At 31.4% G+C, this 21,119-nt stretch overlaps 1 protein-coding gene across 2 annotated transcripts in view; it reads right to left on the bottom strand.

Moving 5' to 3' along the window:
- The window catches only part of LOC124530697 (glutamate receptor ionotropic, NMDA 3A-like), a 38,913-nt gene that overhangs the window by 6,083 nt on the left and 11,711 nt on the right, over positions 1-21,119 (bottom strand). Inside the window, exons 2-10 of one of the 2 annotated variants that reach the window (XM_047104952.1) lie at positions 20,080-20,260; positions 18,310-18,371; positions 17,985-18,152; positions 16,837-17,810; positions 16,568-16,736; positions 6,630-7,869; positions 6,424-6,557; positions 5,853-6,003; positions 1,448-1,577 (exon numbers count right to left, since the gene is read on the bottom strand). In XM_047104952.1, coding sequence (XP_046960908.1) covers positions 1,448-1,577; positions 5,853-6,003; positions 6,424-6,557; positions 6,630-7,869; positions 16,568-16,736; positions 16,837-17,810; positions 17,985-18,152; positions 18,310-18,371; positions 20,080-20,163 — 3,112 coding nt within the window. In that variant the 5' untranslated portion in view covers positions 20,164-20,260. Of the gene's footprint in view, positions 1-1,447; positions 1,578-5,852; positions 6,004-6,423; positions 6,558-6,629; positions 7,870-16,567; positions 16,737-16,836; positions 17,811-17,984; positions 18,153-18,309; positions 18,372-20,079; positions 20,340-21,119 lie in introns of those variants that run through there. The other variant, XM_047104951.1, reaches the window with a different exon arrangement.

Consider the following 21,119-nt stretch of genomic DNA (forward strand, 5'->3'; position numbering starts at 1 on the left):
AACACAATAGTGAAAGATTAAAAAAAGATGAATGAAATCGGTGTAGTCGTTGACAAGTTATGGCTTGACCAAGGAAAATAGGAATTCATTTATTTATATATACATAGATACAAAAATATTGCACCTACACAAGTGTGGATTATAATAGAACATAAATAAATTTGATTTTATCATATAACTTACATTTATATCTTTCGAAAATGTGCACGAAGCGTTTTATTATCTACAAAATATGAGTACGGAGTTGTTAGTAAAGCTCGACGTGTTAAACGAAAGTTTCAGTCGGCTATTTGTAATTACACGCAATACCGCTGCAGTTAATATCAGTTGAAATGAAAGTTTTATATTGCCTGGTGAGCGGTTAGACCAGCAATTGGTGTCAATTGGTCTCTACGATTGTACACGATAATTCTCATATAGCGGTATATTCTGTTCGTTCATTGCGAAAAATCGCTTCTATATACAAACTTCATTTATGTAAAATGTATCTACTCTATAACTTATAAATCTTTCATAAATGTTAAAGGCTACATAATTTTGACAATTTAATTCAATTCGATTGTAAAGCAAATTGATCAATTATACAATTGAATCAAACAATCTTGTCGTTTCGATATTAAAATAAAATGTGTACGCTACTTTAAAAAATTTAAATGGATTATAATGTCAAGTAAATTAAGTAATAACAACCACGGGCTTTTTCCACGGTCATATCTCTCATCTCGACTAGAAGGTGGCTAGAATAAGAGGTAAACAAACTTTTCGTGCCATCTCATTTTTTCAACGATAAATCCCATGTTTAATCTTTTAGGTCGGTAGGCAATACTCCCATCCCTTCATTCCGAAGGGGCTGGATTAACGCGAGGGTGGCGATAAATTCTAATGAAATTTCCGACCGAAACGAAACATCTGACAACGTTGATACAAACAACATATTTAAGCAAAATAGTGACATGAAGAAATTAGCGAAGTAATTTATGAGATCATTTGTAACCTCTCGTGTTTATTTATTTTTGCTTACTTTATTCTAATTAAAATCTATGCTCTTTACGTTCTTAATACAAGGTAAATACAAATTAAAATATAAGGATTATAATTGATGTAATTAAAGACGAGCCTACGACACTCACTTGAATGATATTATAACAAGAGAAATGAAACATGCTTTCTTAAGTATATTTAATTTTTCTTGTTATAAAAAAACGCGCAGAAAAGCTATCGCTGCTATCAACGAATAGTTTTCGATCCGCGACTTCGTGTTTATAAAATTTGAGGAATTGATTAAGTAGCTAAGTTTTTAAAGCATTACAAGCAAACTTATTCAAAAAAAGCTATAAAAATAATAATTAAGAAGTAATACTGATAAATAATGTTCTAAGAATTTCATTGTCGGTACAGCTATTTCTACAGAATTCACGATTTCAGGAGATCACGAACGTATACTTACCGAGAGGTTTCGGTTGAATTCCATAATCCGGGCTTAGCTTAAAGCATGGCAGAGCTCCGTACCACTTCTCTGTTAAGATATCCATGTATCCATTTGATGAGTACTTGGCTATTACAGCTGATATGCTGTCCTAGAATAATAAATACATTACTATGAAATTTTCGCTACATGAAAAATAAAAATTGTTATGAAAAAGAAAATATTCTGTATGAAACGAAATGTTTTTGTTTAATACTATAAAACAAATACAAAAGAAATTTTTAACAATAAAATTATTTGATTAAGTTTCGCGTTTGCACAGAATACTAGTACTTTGTGTCTGTGTGTGCTCATGGCTATTATATTTGAAGGTAATGAAGTTCTGAACATATTCATAAAAAATATATATTAACAGTCGAAAATAGAGCCTGAAAAATCGGGCTATTCATAATTTAACATAAAATATATGTAATCTATAATTAAATGCTACTTAATAAGCTACTTAATATCAAACCCCTTAAAATTTAATTTGATCTTCATACAAACAAAATAATTCCCATAATATATAATGCGATACAAGCCCCATCACACTATAAAATTTATTTGAAGTTGCGGTATTACTCGTATAATACATATTTGTTTATAAAACAGTGAAATTCACAACACGTGCAACCTATTTCTTATCCTACGGAGCCTCGTAAAAAGGAGAATGCCGAGTGAGATAGCTTCCAACATGAAATAAAAACTCATGACATCGCTGATTTATAAATACGTAGAGCTCCGTATTTAACAATGTCAAGATAAAATGACGCCGAATCGAAGTATGAGCTACATGACATTCAGCTATCGATCACGCCATTAGGGCGCATCATCCATCAATCTTTCCACGCTAAGATCCAAAGTCGTTTCTGTCACTGAAGCCTATCTACGACCTACTTCATGTAAATGTAGACTCGCTTATACGAAGCCGTTACTTTGTGTGCTCATTAGCTGCGTACATATTAAAATATGATAATATATTTACCAAGATAAATGAAATATAATTAATGATCCAGACAAGGAATGCTTTCAAAAGATACCAAGTTGAGGCTCTCGTCGTTTTTGAATTAAAAATAAAACTCACTAAAGAATATTTTCGTTTTTGTCTTTTGTAAAATATACTTTGAAAACTACCGGAAAGTTTTCGTGTTTTGAAATTTCTTATCATTGAAGTTATCAAAGAGTTATAGAGTATAATAATTCCTACATTGTACTCCTTTAATTCTACTAAAACATTTACAGTAATTGACTTACGATTATTAAAATCATGTTATAAGTAGGTCTCGTATTGCACAATAAAATTACATGAATACAATATCATTAACATTGCTTTGTAGAAATCTTTATATAATGTAGAATCAGTGCAATTGTATAAATATGCGACGGTTACAACATTTATCACAATAATCTGTGATAAATGTTGTAAACGTCACGCCTTCTGCTAAATTTGTGAAATTACATTAGTAATGGGCTGAGATGCCCCGTTGTATAGAAAAGGAAGACTATGACCGAAATTGCAGGTTAAAATTGGTTCAAGTAAACCGACTTTTCTACTGTATATTTATATAAATATAATTATAGAGAGAAAACCTCTGTGTCGAACAAATTCCGCTGTTGTTTAAAAAAAAAGAAAAGGCATCTTATATACGGCATAACTATGTATATCACCATAAAAATAATATCACCATCCACATTAATCGGTAATAGTGGTTTATAGAACTGTAGTGGCAGCCATGACACCGTAGTCTTGGATTTGCTTATGCAAAGTAGTTGCGAGTGCTGAGACTATGTGGTAAGATTCGATCGCGGTATTTCCTCCTACGACTATTGGTTACGAGAACGGATTTGAGATTTGAGAATATTATATGATGGCTCGATTGCATACAATTCGTTCTCCATATCTATTCTAAATACAAGATTATATTTATATATGGAAAGAGATCAAACCAATTGACTTCAAAGAACGGCATGATCCTTTATTATAATATTCGAATTACGGCTGAATATTCCTGGAAATATTATAATTTATTACACTACAGTTAACAAGTTAAACTAGTATAAGATTTTAGGAATTAAAATAAAATACTATTCTATTAAAATTTCTGTCAAAATAAATAACGCCATGACAACTAGATTTATTTCTACGTGAGAAGACTAACAAGATAGTGATAGTGTGATTATCCTTTATCCACTAAATCTTTTACGTAACGCAGATAATATACCACGTACAAAAACCGTGTAACTTTTATGTTGATTTAAGCGGTCAGCAAAAAGGTGCTCTGTTTAAACAAGCGTCGAGGCTAATTGATGACTTATAATATTACACGGAGAGTGTAACGACGATATAAAATTCACATATTATGCGTATGTTTGTAAAAACGAGGGAAAAAAGCCTTATTGGAAGGCTACTATACAATTTAAATTATAAAAAATGTACACTTATTTGAACGTTCTTGTGTTTATTAATTTCATACTCGTGTACTACATTATAAAGCCGTTTCAATTTAAAAGTAGCAGTACTGAATTTGTGAATAGATATTCAAAACCGCTTTACAGAAAAAGTCAAAGTCGTTTGGTGATTGCAGAATTGAACTTACACGAGAGCCAGTGCTAAGCTTCTAAAGGCTTTATTATACTGAGCGGGACCGTGGCATTACGGTTGCTGGATTCTGATATTCAATTTATCCAGACAATGACAAAAATTAAGCACAGAAATATAACCCAAAGGAGGTTTGATTACTCCAATGATGATGATTGGTAACTCCAATATTTAAGCCAACTGCGGTCTACTTATGTGTATTTGTTAGAACGTTCGTCTGTTCTCGTTTCAATTAAACAAGGTATTTGTTACTATGGTATAATAGATTTCATTACGCTTTAACTACGAATTCTTCAGCAAAAAAGACACTCATTTTTAAAGAAAATCTCAAATTTTCAAAACAACTTATGATACCCACATTATATTAATACTTTTTATATTTGTTACGAAGGAATTATGTTATTGTGTGTATATAAAATATTGATAGTTTTTGCTTATGAAATTTAAACATAATAAATGTACATAATTGCTAGTGTACACACGTGGTACGAATTTTGATAGCGGCCTTATCTAGAGCTCATTTCCCTAAATCATGAATTTTTTTATCGTTATAATAAATAACATATTATCCGACAAATTACAATGATAATTTGTGATGTTTTTGGACATAAATATCTGAACCATCGCCAAATATATATTTATTTTTGTACTGAATATTTATCTATGGGTATTTTATGTATTCGTTATAATACATCAACGTTATTTATTCGTAAAATCGCTCATCAAAGTTTGTCTGGAAAAAATTTGTTCACAAAAAATATGTCTACAATAAAGTAACTCTAAAATCGAATATAATCTGTTCTAATGAGCAAAACATCTAATATAAATGTATGTCAAATATATTGACTGATCACATGGTCTTAAAGGCTATTGGAACATAGTACTTTATTTGTCCACATATTTTAAAATAAATAATTATCTAACTATATATAGACAAACAAGACGTTTATTGTTTGCATTTATTATTGATTCGCTTGAGTTAAAACTTTTTTTAAGGATTTGTTTTCGTCACACTAAATCCACGGGCTCATACAACACTGAGGCTTCACCAACTGAACCATTTTTTGCTTTTATTAACACAAGTTTTGTTAAATGTCTTTAATTTATTTATTAAGAAGAGGTTGGTCATATTTTACAGGCTAGAATTAGGTTTCATTACATTTTGAAATTAGAAACGATAGTTCTAAGAGCGGGAACTAAAGTCCTATTCGTTATTTTTGTATTAATTTGATATTTGTATTGTTTTTCACATACGTAGATAACTGTGTAAATATCGCTAAGCACACTAGTACGCATTAATAACTGAATTCGGCTTCACTTGTTTGTTCTACGTACTGCGTGTATCTTATTCTTAGCACTAGAATCGTATTATAAGCATACAACTAGCGGCTACAAAATTATATAGGATAATTGAATATAAAAATGATTAAGAGATATTGTATGGCCTTCAGCCAATGTTTGATTAAATATGTATGCATGTTGTTAAATTGTTTAGATTAATTAAGTTTTATGTCGAGCGTTTTGAGGTCTAATAAATAATTTCACAAGTAAAATGCGTTGGAAACTATAGTTGAAATTAAATGAATCTACGAGTAACTAAAATAGAATGAACTTATGAAATTTGACATTCTTAATGGATCTCTTGTTGTTCTATCTAACATTCGTTCTCAATTGTTAGTCATATAGGGAACCCAATCAATGTTTCTTTAACGTAATTGATATTCTGTATACATACTTATATTGATAATAAAACAGATCAAATTAAAATAATATCATGATTAGAATTACCTTCAAGGGAAAGCCTTTAGCCATGCCTATTGCGTAGGTATCTTTAATTAAGGCGTGGTCTCCCACTCGTTGGAGTTTACAGCCATGGTCTGTTGCACGATAATAGTCTAAAACAGTTGTGTCGGCTATCAAAAGGTCCAAAGTTCCATTCCTATAATATAAGACATCATTTGGTTAAGATAAAACTACACGATGATTTAATCTAAAATACTTAATATAATCAGTACTTATAAACAAAATGATACGATTTTAGACTACGGAGACGACATTAAGAATAAGACGCACTTACCTAAATGAACACTTATTCTCAAAACATGCGATATTTCACGAAAACTTTATATAAAACAAGACTGTTGAATTTGGTGCTCTTGCGATTAAAAATCAAATTAACAAAATTAAGCTTCCACAACAGAGTAATAATTCTTCAAAATCTCGTTTCGTAATGGGGTTGGAGCTTCGTTATCTTATTTATCACTCATTTAAATTTTATATAACAACATTTTAAAGAGTATATTTTAGTCGTGACTCCGTATTAAAATGTAATAAGTGTTATATTTATAAATATTTAAACCTTAAACGTTGGATTCCTTCCTCAATGTCCTGAAGAGCGTAGCGACGCATTTGTTGCGCCAGCTGTGGATTATTTCTTTGAACGTAATATTCAGCCACCGAAGACCTGGCTGTCCCTACTCGTAAAGACAGCCACTAAAATTATCATATTTTAATTAATTATTATTCCAAAATTAATAAACCCATTAAAAAGGTATCAATACCTACATTACTGCGTCCTTGATAATCATCAACGGCATTGTGAAAAAATAAACCGGCTATAAGAGCAGCAATATTGGCAGTGTAGCTGGCAACAAATATCACAGAAAAGCCACCCCACACGTTTATGAGGAACTTATTAGGCCAGCTCTTAGGTGCTTTAAACGCAACCAAATGTCCACACAAAAGACCCCACATTACCCACAGAGCGCTGGATATACTAAAGTTTTTTGATCTTTGCCGACCCCATGGATTAAGCCCGAAAGGAGATAGCCATTCATATATTGCAACAGCAATTGCAGTAACATTTAGTGATGTGAATATTGCGATCCAAAGTTCTGGCGAGAAAGGTAATAAGAATGCCAATAGAGGTATGTCAGGTCTTTGATTTGGTGCGGCTAATATAGATATTCCACTAAAAAAGTATGGTTGACTGAAATCAATAGCTTCTGCTCTAGCTGCTGATACACTCAGGGCTGCAAATGACATATGAGCGGCTCCAGAAACTAAATCTCCGACAATGCCATCCCATTTCTCAGACTTTTTTTGTGTATTTTCACTATCAAATATTGTTTTTCTGTCTGAATTTTTAAATCTATCTAATCTTTCATAACCATCAATATTTTCTGTATAATAGTTTTCCTGACTAGACCAAAATTCTTTATCTAAATTTTTTTCTTCGTAGACCTTTCGGAACGGTTTTACCAATTTCCTGGAACCGTATAGGCCATCTTCTACAATATATAAATGGAAATCAAATTCTAGTTCTTGAGCTATGTTTTCTAATAGATCCATAGCGAATCCATAGCAGCAGTGAGAAGCCATTTTCAAAAATGTAGGTGTAGAAGTCGGAAAGAAGAAATCATCAACATCTTGTTCGATCTCCCTTTCCAAAACATTGAAAACGAGTGTTAAATTATCACGATCAGAAGTTTGTGGACGATGACAAAGTAATCCTCGTAGGCATTGACCATCTTCGTCAAGTTCACCCTCCATCACAAAAGGGGGAGCTAAGGCAGTGACTATTCGAAAAATAGTACGCGCACCCGAAGACTGACCATGGGCAACCAGTCGACCTCCAGGCCAGACAATTGTATGAAGTTTGACAGCGCGACCAAAAATACTACCAACTTGTCTCCATAAATTACCCCCTACAGGATTTGAAATTAAATTTAAAAATGCGAAAGATGCTGTTAAGGCTTGTTCTGGGCCACCAGCTAATGCTGCGGCTGACGATAGTCGCATTTCTCTGTAACAAAATTATTTTTCAATTATTTTCATTGATTAATTAATTTTTATTATTTAAGCTATTCTGAATCCAAACTAATATTATCGATGTAAAAGTAACTCTGTCTGTCTGTCGCTCTTTCACTAACAAACCTATGAACCTAATTTGTTAAAATTTGTTATGAAGCAAACTTTAACTCCAGGTTACTTTTTTGGCTAACACGTGACAAGCAACGGCTAGAACACGAGCGACGCCGCGGGCAACAAATACTTATTAATAAATAAGTATAAGCAGTTTAGTAAATGGTAAGTAATATTATTCGATCAATGTATTATATTTACAACAACAACAACAACAACAGCCTGTAAATTCCCACTGCTGGGCTAAAGGCCTCCTCTCCCTTAGAGGAGAAGGTTTGGAACATATTCCACCACGCTGTTCCAATGCGGGTTGGTGGAATACACATGTGGCAGAATTTCTATGAAATTTGTCACATGCAGGTTTCCTCACGATGTTTTCCTTCACCGCCGAGTACGAGATGAATTATAAAGACAAATTAAGCACATGATACAGCGGTGCTTGCCTGGGTTTGAACCCGCAATCATCGGTTAAGATGCACGCGTTCTAACCACTGGGCCATCTCGACTCAGTGGTACATACATAATAATAAATTAAATATAAATAGTATTATATTTAATTTATTATTATGTACGTAATGCTAGAATAACAACATCATATTACTATTATGTATAGCAGTATGTAGTAGAACTTAATATTAACTAGTCCGATCATAGCCTATTGAGTTTCACGGTGGTGTAACCACGAACAGGTTAAATGCAAATATGAAGCGAGAATAATTTGTCGTAAAGGCACGACTTATTGCGATTGGTTCGATAGTCGATTTATCTTCTACACTTTTTTATTTCCATTTTTGTGGTAAAAAGGCTGAGGCTGTAATTAAAATGAATGAGACTCTAACACGATTTTAGAACACATAAAAACAACTTTACTATTGACCTGACCTACATAGGCGCCCTTAGTTTAAGAGGAACAAAAAGGAGAGTATCCGCTTCGAGTCATGTCAATGAAAGGGCATCATTTCGTTGAGTCAGCATGCAGAGTCTGGCTGTCGGCCAAAATTTGCTTCCGTTATTTGCTTGATTTATGATAATGTGATCGAGTTGGATGTTACCCAGAAATAGTATTTTTTACACTAAAAGTATAATTACTTTTCAAAAACGTATCACTTGACTTGATATTTTGTATTGGTATGAATTTATTTGACAAACTCCAGTAAATACTGGACTTCTTAGAGTCAGTGTCAGTCTTTTGTAGCGGAAAGTTTACGTACGATTTAAAATATCCGACAAAATATTTAAAAATAATATGTTGTCAATTTAAAAACATGTTTACGCGTGTCTGCAAAAGGCGATTACACAAGTAGTGTAATGTAGAAAAGAAAAAATAGCCTCTCGGAATCTTTGTAATAATATTGTTTACAAAGTTTCCAGGTCGTGAAATGCTTCTATATTCAAAAATGAATTTAATTTATTTTACTATATACATATAATCACCATAACCAAAATATGCAGTATATTCATTGATAAAGATAAATAAAAGCGTAGTAATAAGTAAATCATTCAATACTTGAAACTTTCTTTAAATTTTAAAAGGCGACGTGACATTATTTGCTCCAATAGACAGAGTCACAAGTCAACGTTAGTTTGTAATAAACGAGAAAACTTTTGGGTGAAAGTAATTTAACTGCCAGTTAGGACGATAGGCGCAATTAGTTACACGTCACCAAGACATTAAACCCTGATCTGGATTCAGCTAAAAAAATTACAGCGGCAGTAACCTATATTTATGAACAGATTGGATTATTGGCAGGATTATAAAAAATACCGAAGCATTATTATCCAAGAACAGCTGCCCATTGGATTGAAGAAACGTGAATCTAATTAGAAGGCCGTGGGTTCAATTCTGGTAAACACAAATAATTGTTTTGAGTTCAATTTATTTGTTATCAGAAAGAAAATCGTGAACACATAAGATTTTCCAAAATATCTACATTAAACCCCCGAACATCGAATTAGATATGGTGTGTCAATTAATATTCTAAAAAAATTTATTAAATAAAAAACAACAACTAATAATCGACTTTACAAATTAAACAATAACAGTCCGAAAACGGTAAATTTACCACAAAATGATATTGTTTACTTTAAACTTATTGTTTACATATTATAACATTTTAAGACATTTCACCTTGAATCTTCTCATAAGAAATCATTTCGAACTCAGTTCCAGTTAATTTTCGAATTAGAAAAAAAATCGCTGGACCGAATTATGTTTAACTTCGTGATATATTTTTAATATATCATAAATTCTATATTAAATGACTAAAATGATGTAGCCACTAACATTCACGCCACGTTTTTTATTAAATAACGCTTCAATAGGCACGTGCCTCGGAGTACCCGATTTGATAAGTCAAGCGCTATATATGATTTTCTTAAACGAAAAAGACTATTTAGATAAACCAAAATGTGAGAAATACACTTTTCTGCTATTTCTCAATCTAATTAATTAAGAAGATGGATTAAGTTTTATTAAAGTTTTAATATCTACATAATTATATTTAATGATTAACTTACAAATTTAAAATGAAGATGTTTTTTTTTACCTTAGATGACCACGTAGTTCGAACACGTTAATAGTCATGTTTATTAACTCACTTATTTTTTATTTGGAAAAAATCAGCCAAGTATGAATACAATAACAAGAATTGAAGCAGCGTGTCCGAAATAAATCTTTAAATCTTTCCATCCAGGTGAAAAAACTAATAAAGTTAAATAATTAGTTTCTAAAATAAATATTTTTAATTTTCTTAGATATAATTTGATACTTAAATTGTTATATTTTTATAAATTATATTTTGTTCTCTGTTCACGTGTAGTAAGTAACATTGTTATACATATTACACTTGCAAGAAACTGTATTATGTGACTCGGTAAATATGTAACAAAGTTAAAGTTCTCTGTGGGACAAGTAACCCTTTTGCATATTTTAGTATCTGTGAAAGCGAGATACAAATTTCGTAATATACACTGGTTAGGTAAAATCATTTGAAATAAAATATTATTTCATACTATAAATTTACTGTAAATAACAGATTATTTATAGCTAAAAGTTTATCTATCTTTATAAAGATAAATAATTGTTTTAATATAAAAAAAAAAACGTTTTAATTAAACAGATAAAATATTGCGTGGTATAATATTGTAAAGCCATTTTATTGCAACTAATAATAACAAGCTCACAGGGTTTTTTTTTTCAGTTCAAAGCGATTAACGAGATTACAAAAACGACTCATCGTTGGAAAAGCACTAAATGTAATAGCAAAAATATTGAAATAAGCCAGACAAAACCTTACCGAGCTAAACGTACCTTGCAAAGAGTAATTTATGTTTTTAACAAATAAAATAAACGTTTGGTATAAAAAATTACCTAGTTACTTAACAAAATATAAAACTTAAGATTTTAAGTTTTTAAATTTTATGAAAACGAGAGTAAATGCTGGTGCTGATGATTGGTTGTGATTCAATCTGGATTTTGTTAGTTTTACAAGTGTCAAATTCCGAAATCGGAAACGAAGAACTATTTGATAGAAATGACTATCGTAACAAAACGTATAATTAACACGATATAAAATGAACTATTTGTTTTATGAGTTTTATACAAACAGATCACATAATAGAAAACAGATCACATTGTTTATAGCAGAACGTTACAAGACGTAAATAATATGAAGTAAGTATTATTTTAATGTAATCTCATTACTGATTTTTAGTTGATGTTTTTGATGGTAAATATTTGAAAATTTGACGTGTTAATTAAAACAAAATGTTATTTTTACTTATTGATATGATTTAATCACGATAATTGCGAGTTCAATCCGAGGCAAGCACCAATATATAATGTGCTCGGCGGTGAAAGAAAACATCGTGAGGAAACCTGCATGTGTCTAATTTCATCGAAATTCTGCCACATGTGCATTCCACCAACCCGCATTGGAGCAGCGTGGTGGATTATGTTCCAAACCCTCTCCTTAATGGAAGAGGAGGCCTTATCCCAGCAGTGGGAAATTTACAGACTGTTACTAGTTTAGCTACTCAATCTGAAACATCATATAAATAAAACGACTTGAAACGATTGTCTTGGGAATAAAGAAAAGACAATACTTTCGTTCGAATTTCGGCGAAATTTATATCAACTCAAATAGTTGGTTGGGCAGTGTAAACACGCAAACTTAATGGGACAAAGTTACAAGTATATGTGGTAGCTTTTGTGCGGGTGCTATAATTTGGTATGTACTAAATTTGATACACAAAATCTGTCGAAATTATCTAACAGATTATATTGTCATTGCTTCAAGTGTTGAGGATAATAAACGTCGAAAACTCATACAAATTTTACAATGTTATTTACATTGTAAAATTTGTATGAGGCAGATTAGGGAAAAATTGTACGGCAAATTTCATAAACCTTTTAATTGAACGTATTAACAGTTTAAACGAGAATTTATGAGGCAATTACGAGTGCCAGCAACGTTCTCTGGACCAGGAAATAAGAAATAATTACGGTAAAACTGACCAAAGACAAGGGCTGCTAAGTTTTTTTAGCATCTTTTCATAGGCATTTGTAGAATGTTACAATTAAATATTGCTCAAAATCATGCGACGCCAATTTGTTTTTTATATTTTAGTAGTAATACAACAAACAACAACAACAACAGCCTGTAAATTCCCACTGCTGGGCTAAAGGCCTCCGCTCCCTTTGAGGAGAAGGTTTGGAACATATTCCACCACGCTGTTCCAATGCGGGTTGGTGGAATGCACATGTGGCAGAATTTCTATGAAATTTGTCACATGCAGTTGTTGTTGATGTTTTCCTTCACCGCTGAGCACGAGATGAATTATAAAGACAAATTAAGCACATGAATCAGCGGTGCTTGCCTAGGTTTGAACCCGCAATCATCGGTTAAGATGCACGCGTTCTAACCACTGGGCCATCTCGACTCTTAGTAGTAATAATCCATTCTAATTAAATTTATTGCATAATATCGTGTATCTATAGACTATTGACAGACCATATGATATATCATAGAAAGTATGTTTTTCTTAAGATATACTTGAGAATGTAGCATGTGATTTCAGTATATTATCACAAGTCGTTTGGGGCAAGTTAATGCTGGTTCTGATATAAACCGACCAACCTCCTTTTAGATAGAGGGACGTAAAAGTAATCTCGTGCCGTTGTCGGACTTGCTAGTCAATTTGCTTTTATGATGATGTTCCACGCTTGTTACCATTCTATTACGTATTCTATATATCGTATTTTCTTGGAAAGTAAAGGATTTTGAAATAAAAATTAACATACCTTTGTTGTATCGCAGATAAGGGGATTTTAAAATCAATGCCTATTTTGCAATTTTGATTTAGATTTAATGTAAGTTTCGATTCATGCTCGGATCGCAAGGCGTTCATAATATGCATAACATTATTTATGCCATTTAAACTACAGATATAAAAATCCTATATCCTTCTTATGATTTTATTGAATTATATTAGCCTTATATAATTGCTAAAAAAAAAAATAATGACTTTTATCGATTATTTTCAGTTTCAAATATTTAAATACACAAAAGCTTTTAGATATACGTAAAATATAACGACAATATTTAGGATGATGAAAAATAATATATCATCACGAATATCTATTTCCTCGTAACTAATAATAATAATAATAACTGTCCCTCTGAATACTATTCACGTTGACGTCATTGAATGTAGATTAATAAATATATTCTATTAATCGACATAAAAAGTACTTTTTGTTACAGAGAGAAAGGACTTTACCAGGAAAAACCTGCGATTGTATTCGAACTCCAACAATGTTTATAATATATTAATTAAACTGTATGTATTTCGTATGTAATTATATTTTACACAGTAATATTATTTTAAAAGAAGATCAAATAAAATTATGTTAGGCTTTGCACCGACTTGAGACCATTTCGTAATACAATTGAAACCGTTCAATAAAAACAACTTATCATGCTATTTTTCACTTTCAACACAGAAGAAAATTGTCTAAGCATTTTCTATTATTATTGACGTTTTAGTTAATTTTGGGTTGTCACTATTTGTATCTTAAGTGTACACTTAATTTTTTTTTTATGGTATAGTTTGACGGACAATCATATGGGCCACCTGATGGCAAGTGATCACCATCACCTATAGACAATGACGCTGTAAGAAATATTACGTATTCCTTAAATCGTCACTGCGCCACCAACTTTGGGAATTAAGATATTATGTCCCTTGTGCCTGTAGTAACACTGGCTCACTCACCCTTCAAACCGGAACACAACAATACCGAGTACTGTTGTTTGGCGGTAGAATAACTGATGAGTGGGTGGTACCTACCCAGACGGGCTTGCACAAAGCCCTACCACCAACAAAATATACAATAGTAAAGTTAGACAACTGGAAGATTAAGACGAATTATCCGCGTGTACTTATATACACACTGTACTGATATAATACCTCTACTGTAATTACTAATATAATAAAATAATGTTACTGCTTTGCTGTGATATGGAATCAAAGGATTTTTCTATATATATATATTATGCAATTATTATTGGCCAAATAAAAATACCTTAAACACTGTCTATTCAATGTTGTCATTTCCAATTTCTAAAGACCTCTTCATTTATGGATATGGCAACACGTCCAAAAATACACATATATAACCTCATCGAAATATATATCAATAAAAACTAAATTCATGCAGATCTCTGAATCCGTTTAAAAGTTAACTGTTAAAATGTAAATGACAATGCCCGATTCTGTCCTACCACATTCACGCATGTACAACAAAGATAAAAAAAAGAAACAGTTTTGTATATATTATGCAACAATTTGATGCTACTTTCATACAACATTACTTTGTTGTCTCAAAATAAATTTGAATAATATTTTATCGTGTAACAAAACATACCTAATTGATCGACGGAATATTATTTATTATAGTCAGTTGTTTTAACCAACTTTCTGTATGTTTAAATATACATGTTTGTTTTTAGGGCCGACTTTTTGTATGTCATGTTATTACTGATTGTAACAATTTCCTTACTAATTTTACGGTAGATAAATTGACACCTACGCAACAAAAATATGCTAAGAGATATGTTATCATCGTTACAATCTACAATGCAAACCGTAGCCGCAAAATGGAAAGCATCGCAACAGGTATGTTATTGACTTATTTACTTTTATAGCCGACCTCTAGAATAACTTTGTATTATATTGCAATATATTTCAAATAATGCAGATATAAAATTTTAAGCAGTTGCTGTTTAAAAACCAGCCTTAATATATATAAATAAAGTTACATGTTAATAATAAATTAATTATATATATATATATATATATATATATATATATATATATATATATATACAACCATATGTATAATTTATTATTATTATATATATATATTTATTATTATTATATTATTATTATATACAACCATATGTATAATTTATTATTATAATAATAATAAATTATACATATGGTTGTAAAATATTCTTTCGGGGTAAAAGTTAAATAGAATGAATCAACGACGCTTATAAAGTCGTATGTATAATATTTAAGTTAGGTAAAAGTTAGTATTCAAATTCAACTTATATTTAGAACAAAATAAATGACATCAAATTAAACATCCATATACATTACATCCGCAAAAAGACATCGTTGTAATAAAGAGCTCTGGCACAAAAAGATCCATCACGAAGAACGCAATCAGTCATAGCGATACCCGATATTAGGGTCCCACAAAAAGTAATGAATTATCGCAAGGTCGTCGTTAGCTGTTTGCTTATCAAAAAAAAAAGTTTAACGAATGACATGAGAAATCTTAATATATTATTTTATAAGTTTTCATAAAAATAAATAATGTTTTATAAAAATAAAGAACGCCAACTAAATGAACCGTGGCATGACAAGGTATTATTAAGGCTCGTTAAGTTATAAAAAACATCATCCAAATCGATAACCAAACGAATGCTACCATATTAACGATCACTATGTTAAAGGTATTATTGTTTCCTAAAAATCTACAGATTTGCCAACGGCATAACTATGTCTGTTTATTGTACGTAAAGGTGTTACAATTTCTACTCTTTCGTGAAAGACTTCACTTATACTTGAAAGCAAGATTCGAAGCTTATTCAATATAGGAAAGCTATTTATTTGGCATTGTTTAAAATTGCTATTCTCAAAAATCTTTCTCCGAAACGAAAACGCTTTGTATTATATGTTCTATCGCCAAGCAGAAAAACTTTAACAGTATTTTTGAGTGAGGAAATACTAAGTTTTGCAAACGCTTATATTTTATAAGTCAATGTCTAAGGACAGTGGTGACCATTTACAATCAGGTGGCTACGTTAATTAAAATATAATTATAAATCACGTTTACATTTATATCGCATTATACATTTAAAAAAAAAACGTGCATCTCGATTCATACAACATAAGTAAAACGTATCCCGTCAAAAATTTTACATTCAAATTAGACCAAAATTTTTCAATAACTAAAAATAAATTTGAATTCTATTTTGATTGATAAGCTCTTCATCAAAAACACTCACCTAACAAATTCCATAGAAAAATCTGACGCAGCATCACTAGGTTCATCCCAACACGATGCTGCAGCGTCACTAAAAAACTGCGCTTGAGCAGACCAGGCATCGCATGCGCGAAGAACTCGACGGAGAGCACCAACCATCATTTGAACAGCGGCACGTGCGAATGTATCATCTAGTAATATAAACCTTAATTACATGCTGCTTGACTGATTACATAGGCAAAACATAATTTGAAATAAAGTATTTTATTGCAATTATAGCTTTTCACGTACCAATTTTCATCGGTTGAGGATGTAACGCCAGTAAACCGATTGGTAGTGAATTAAATATCTCAGTGATATTATTACTATCTTCTTTCCTCGGTTCGTCGTCTTGTTCCATTCGATATTTATATATCTCTTCGCTATCTCTAACGTTATTCATTGTAGAAGTATGCACCGTGGGATTCATTATGAAATCACTAATATCACTTGAAAACAATACACTATCTCTTAGGTCTGTATTATCAATATTACTTACAACTTTTTCATCAAATATTACATTCTTAGTTTCATACAATTCATTTATATTTATACTATTTACATACTTATTAAAAGATTCATTTTTTAATTTACTAGAGCTAGTACGCCTACTCTTATTTCTATCAAGGAAGGACTTATTTTCCTTCTCTATTGAATTGATTTCGATTTTAGAAGTTTCAACGCCTTTATTATTTATACTATAATTTCTTATTCTTTCTTCACTAATATTGCGACTACTATTATACGATTGACTAAAATTTACATATAATAATTTGTTATTTATGTGCGTTTCATATTTATTTATATTTCTACTACCACGACGAAAAATCAAATTTTTCGATACATTTCTTACAGAAGAACTATTTTCTTTTATAATATAATTATTTAAAATCTCGCTATATTCCGTCTCGACTTTAGGAAGTTCAACATTCTCTATCAAATTATTGTCTGCATCTCGTTTTTTGCGTTCCAATTCAACTCCCTTTAATGCTTCTTTCTTATGTCTAAGCTTCTCTACGTCGTGCTCATTTTCGTCAGCGACATTCGTTCGGTTGCCGATGTTGTGGAAGACATCAAACTCGCTAGAAGCGTCGATCCATATCCAAAAAAAATGACCATCGAGCATGTTAAGGCGCTTCGCTTCATCCATCACAAGCTTCGTGTAATGAATATCGCATATCAAGACGACGACACCTCGCGTTAGTCTTGAGACCTCAGCAAGACGCCTGCGTTGAGATAAATAAAATCAAATTCAAAAGATACACCTTACTTTCTAGGCAAATGGTTTGGACACTACTTATAACGCCTTTATAATATGTTTGATAATGTTCATTTTTATTTGTTCTATTTAATCGCGAACACTTTAAATAAATCGTGAGTTGGTAGATTAAGTGACTTACCTGAAAACAGCACGGCGTGTGTACTTGGTAGGAAGTGAAAGCCATTTAGGATTAAGCGGTTGAGTTGTAAGAATTGAAGACAGATCCTTCCTTAGAGATAACGTTAAATATATATCTTCCTCGGCGAGTAAAGTAAATGAATGCCAATGTGTGTGCAGGAGCGTGGCTCTGTTAACCGAGATATAACCACAATTTTACTCATTTAAATGAAAGCTTTCTACAATATTAAAAGAAAGTGAAATTAAAACTAAAACTAAAAATAAATTAAAACTAAAATTAAGTTTAATTTATTAAAACTTCAACTATAATTATGTAATTAACGAACCTAAGTGCATGCAATGTTTCTCGTGCGGTTATCTCCAATCGAACCTCCAAAGGCAACAGTTCCTGCAAAAAATATAAGCTGAATGTAACTTATTCTAAAAAAATATATAGAGTTTTTTACAAGAGCGTCATTATTAGTTCACGTCGCGTTGTAATCGTTGTTAAAGTGGGTTATAAATGACCATCATTTTGCAGCGACACGGCCGGAGTTCAGATGAAAGAAATGTGAAATGTACGAGCGAATTCTTTTAAAAATCGTTCAAAGAAATTTCTTTTTACTTCCGATAGATTCGAGGAAACCATTTTATGCGTTCGAATAACATTTGTTTATGGAGGAGCTTTCTTTTGTAGTGTAAAACATATTATGTGCACTCTACGCGGATATATGGCACTCACTTATAGTATATTTTATTATACGAAATTCTATGATGGCAGAGCTTACAACGATTATTTATAATGCAAAACTGTAGACATATCATTACAGCACGTTAAACAAAAATATTTAAAATATAAATGTCTATGTTGTATAGGATACATTTCAAGTTCAATTATTGTAATCTCACCTACTTTTTCTCGGTGGTATCTAAGATTTCAGTGGTAGCTTAAAATACAATTAATGTTTAAAATGTCAATTCGGGAAAATTATTTTGGTGTATAAAATTTTTAAAAAATATCAAAATATATGGAACTTTAAATTTGTGTAATTAGTCACTTATTACCACAACCGAATACTGTACTATAATTTTGTACGACACACGTCTATTTAGATATTATATCATATAAAATCAGAAGCAATTGTTGTGTCAGCGTCAAGACATAATAAATAACACGCCCCTGTCAACGATATTATTAGACGTTCCCTATCTCATACAAGTTATATGTTACAGCTCTAACTAAAAATCATTCGCTATGCCTTCAATACCACTTCTATGTTAAAAGGTTATGAATCAAAATTCAAATGTGTATATCAATAGTTATGTTTTTGTTATTGAAAACGGATTGCGAATCCGATGTATTCAGTTTTGTAACATGCTCACAGTTGTTGACTGAAATTAAAATGATTTTCAATTTTGTCGGATATTCTATGCTATAAAACTTTTCTAGATAAATAAATTCTATTCGGATAACATTTGGCTTTAGTGGTCCTAGTTGGCTTTGTCTTCGTAATTCTTTGATTTATTAAATGGAAACCAATAATGGAAGAATTATTAGATCTCGAAAAGAAGCCTTTGAATAATTATAAAATTAGAACGTTTATGGATTAATGATACACATTATATTCGAAGTTTCAAATGGCATCATTCGCGTGGGTGCCGTTCCGATGACAGTTAATCAGTAACAGTTTCATATTTCAAAATAATAGGAATCTATAGTAATTTTAGTATGAGGATATCATAAGGCTTCGTAGAGAATGAACGTTAGGAACAAAAACTTGTAGGAAGAAAAAACTTAATAGTTTACCACAAAATATGTTGAATTAAAATTGTGTATGTATAATATTTTGATGTGGGGTTTTACGTAGTTATGCAAACATGATTTCTTTTTTTTTAAATTGACCGAAAGCTTGCGTACACGGAGCTTAAAGAATAAAAATAGAGCCAGGCTTTCCTCGAACGTTTGAATTTAACTACCGTTAAATGACTTTGCACAATTTTCTTGTGAAAGTAAAGTTGTTATGTTGATTAGAGCGGATTTGTTGATATGGAACCCACATTTTTACACAAGAATATATGTATTAAAATGCTTGTTTTTACTACTTGATAGCACTTACATTAGCAATGGTATAGGAGAGATGCAGGTGAGAAGACGACGCGCGTAGCACGGGTACTCCAGCGCGGGCAGCGGTCGACACCATGGCGGCGGCGGCGGACCCACCACCGCAGACCAACAGCGCCGCCACCCGCCGACCGTCGAACGCCGCGCACGTTTGCTCCAACACCCGCGTACTAAATCTAAGGAAAATAAAAAATATACAATACTCTATCTCACTATTTATACTGTTCAATTTAATTATTAAGAAAACCTATAAGTCAAAAAGATAATTTGTATACAACAACAACAACAGCCTGTAAATTCCCACTGCTGGGCTAAAGGCCTGCTCTCCCTTTGAGGAGAAGGTTTGGAACATATTCCACCACGCTGTTCCAATGCGGGTTGGTGGAATAAACATGTGGCAGAAATTTTGAAATATGTCACATGCAGGTTTCCTCACGATGTTTTCCTTCACCGCTGAGCACGAGATGAATTATAAAGACAATTTGTATAGCGAAAACTTAATTGTTGCAAAGGTTTTATAAAAAAATCTAAGTAAATCAAACTACTTGAATCAATCTGTAACACAATAGTACTGTGTACTCCGATATAACCACATATCAGAGGATCATTAGCAAGGATCACAATACTTCGCATTGACCTTTTTGCGATTCATAATATTATACAGGCGGTTTGATTTTATCGTAAATTAAATACTTATTATTTTAAAAAGTAATTTGAAATGTAGTATAGAAGTTACATGATATGTAATTTTAGAATTATACAACTGCGTTATACAGTTTTAACATAACAATACAAAACAATATAACCCCCAAAAAAAATAGATGTAAAAGGAAAATTTAATGTTTTTCCCGTTATCTGTATTAGACAGTTTATTTAAAACATATGATAATTCATTTATTTTCTTTCAAATTGTATTTTATTAAATTGCTTAAACAACTATAGATAAATATGTACAAAAACTCATTATAAAACTAAACGAAATATAAAATATTTTTCTCTCAGTCGTAATGAGATACACATAAAAATAAATTAAAA

This window comes from Vanessa cardui, chromosome 6 (genome assembly GCF_905220365.1).
Source record: "Vanessa cardui chromosome 6, ilVanCard2.1, whole genome shotgun sequence".
NCBI lineage: Eukaryota > Metazoa > Arthropoda > Insecta > Lepidoptera > Nymphalidae > Vanessa > Vanessa cardui.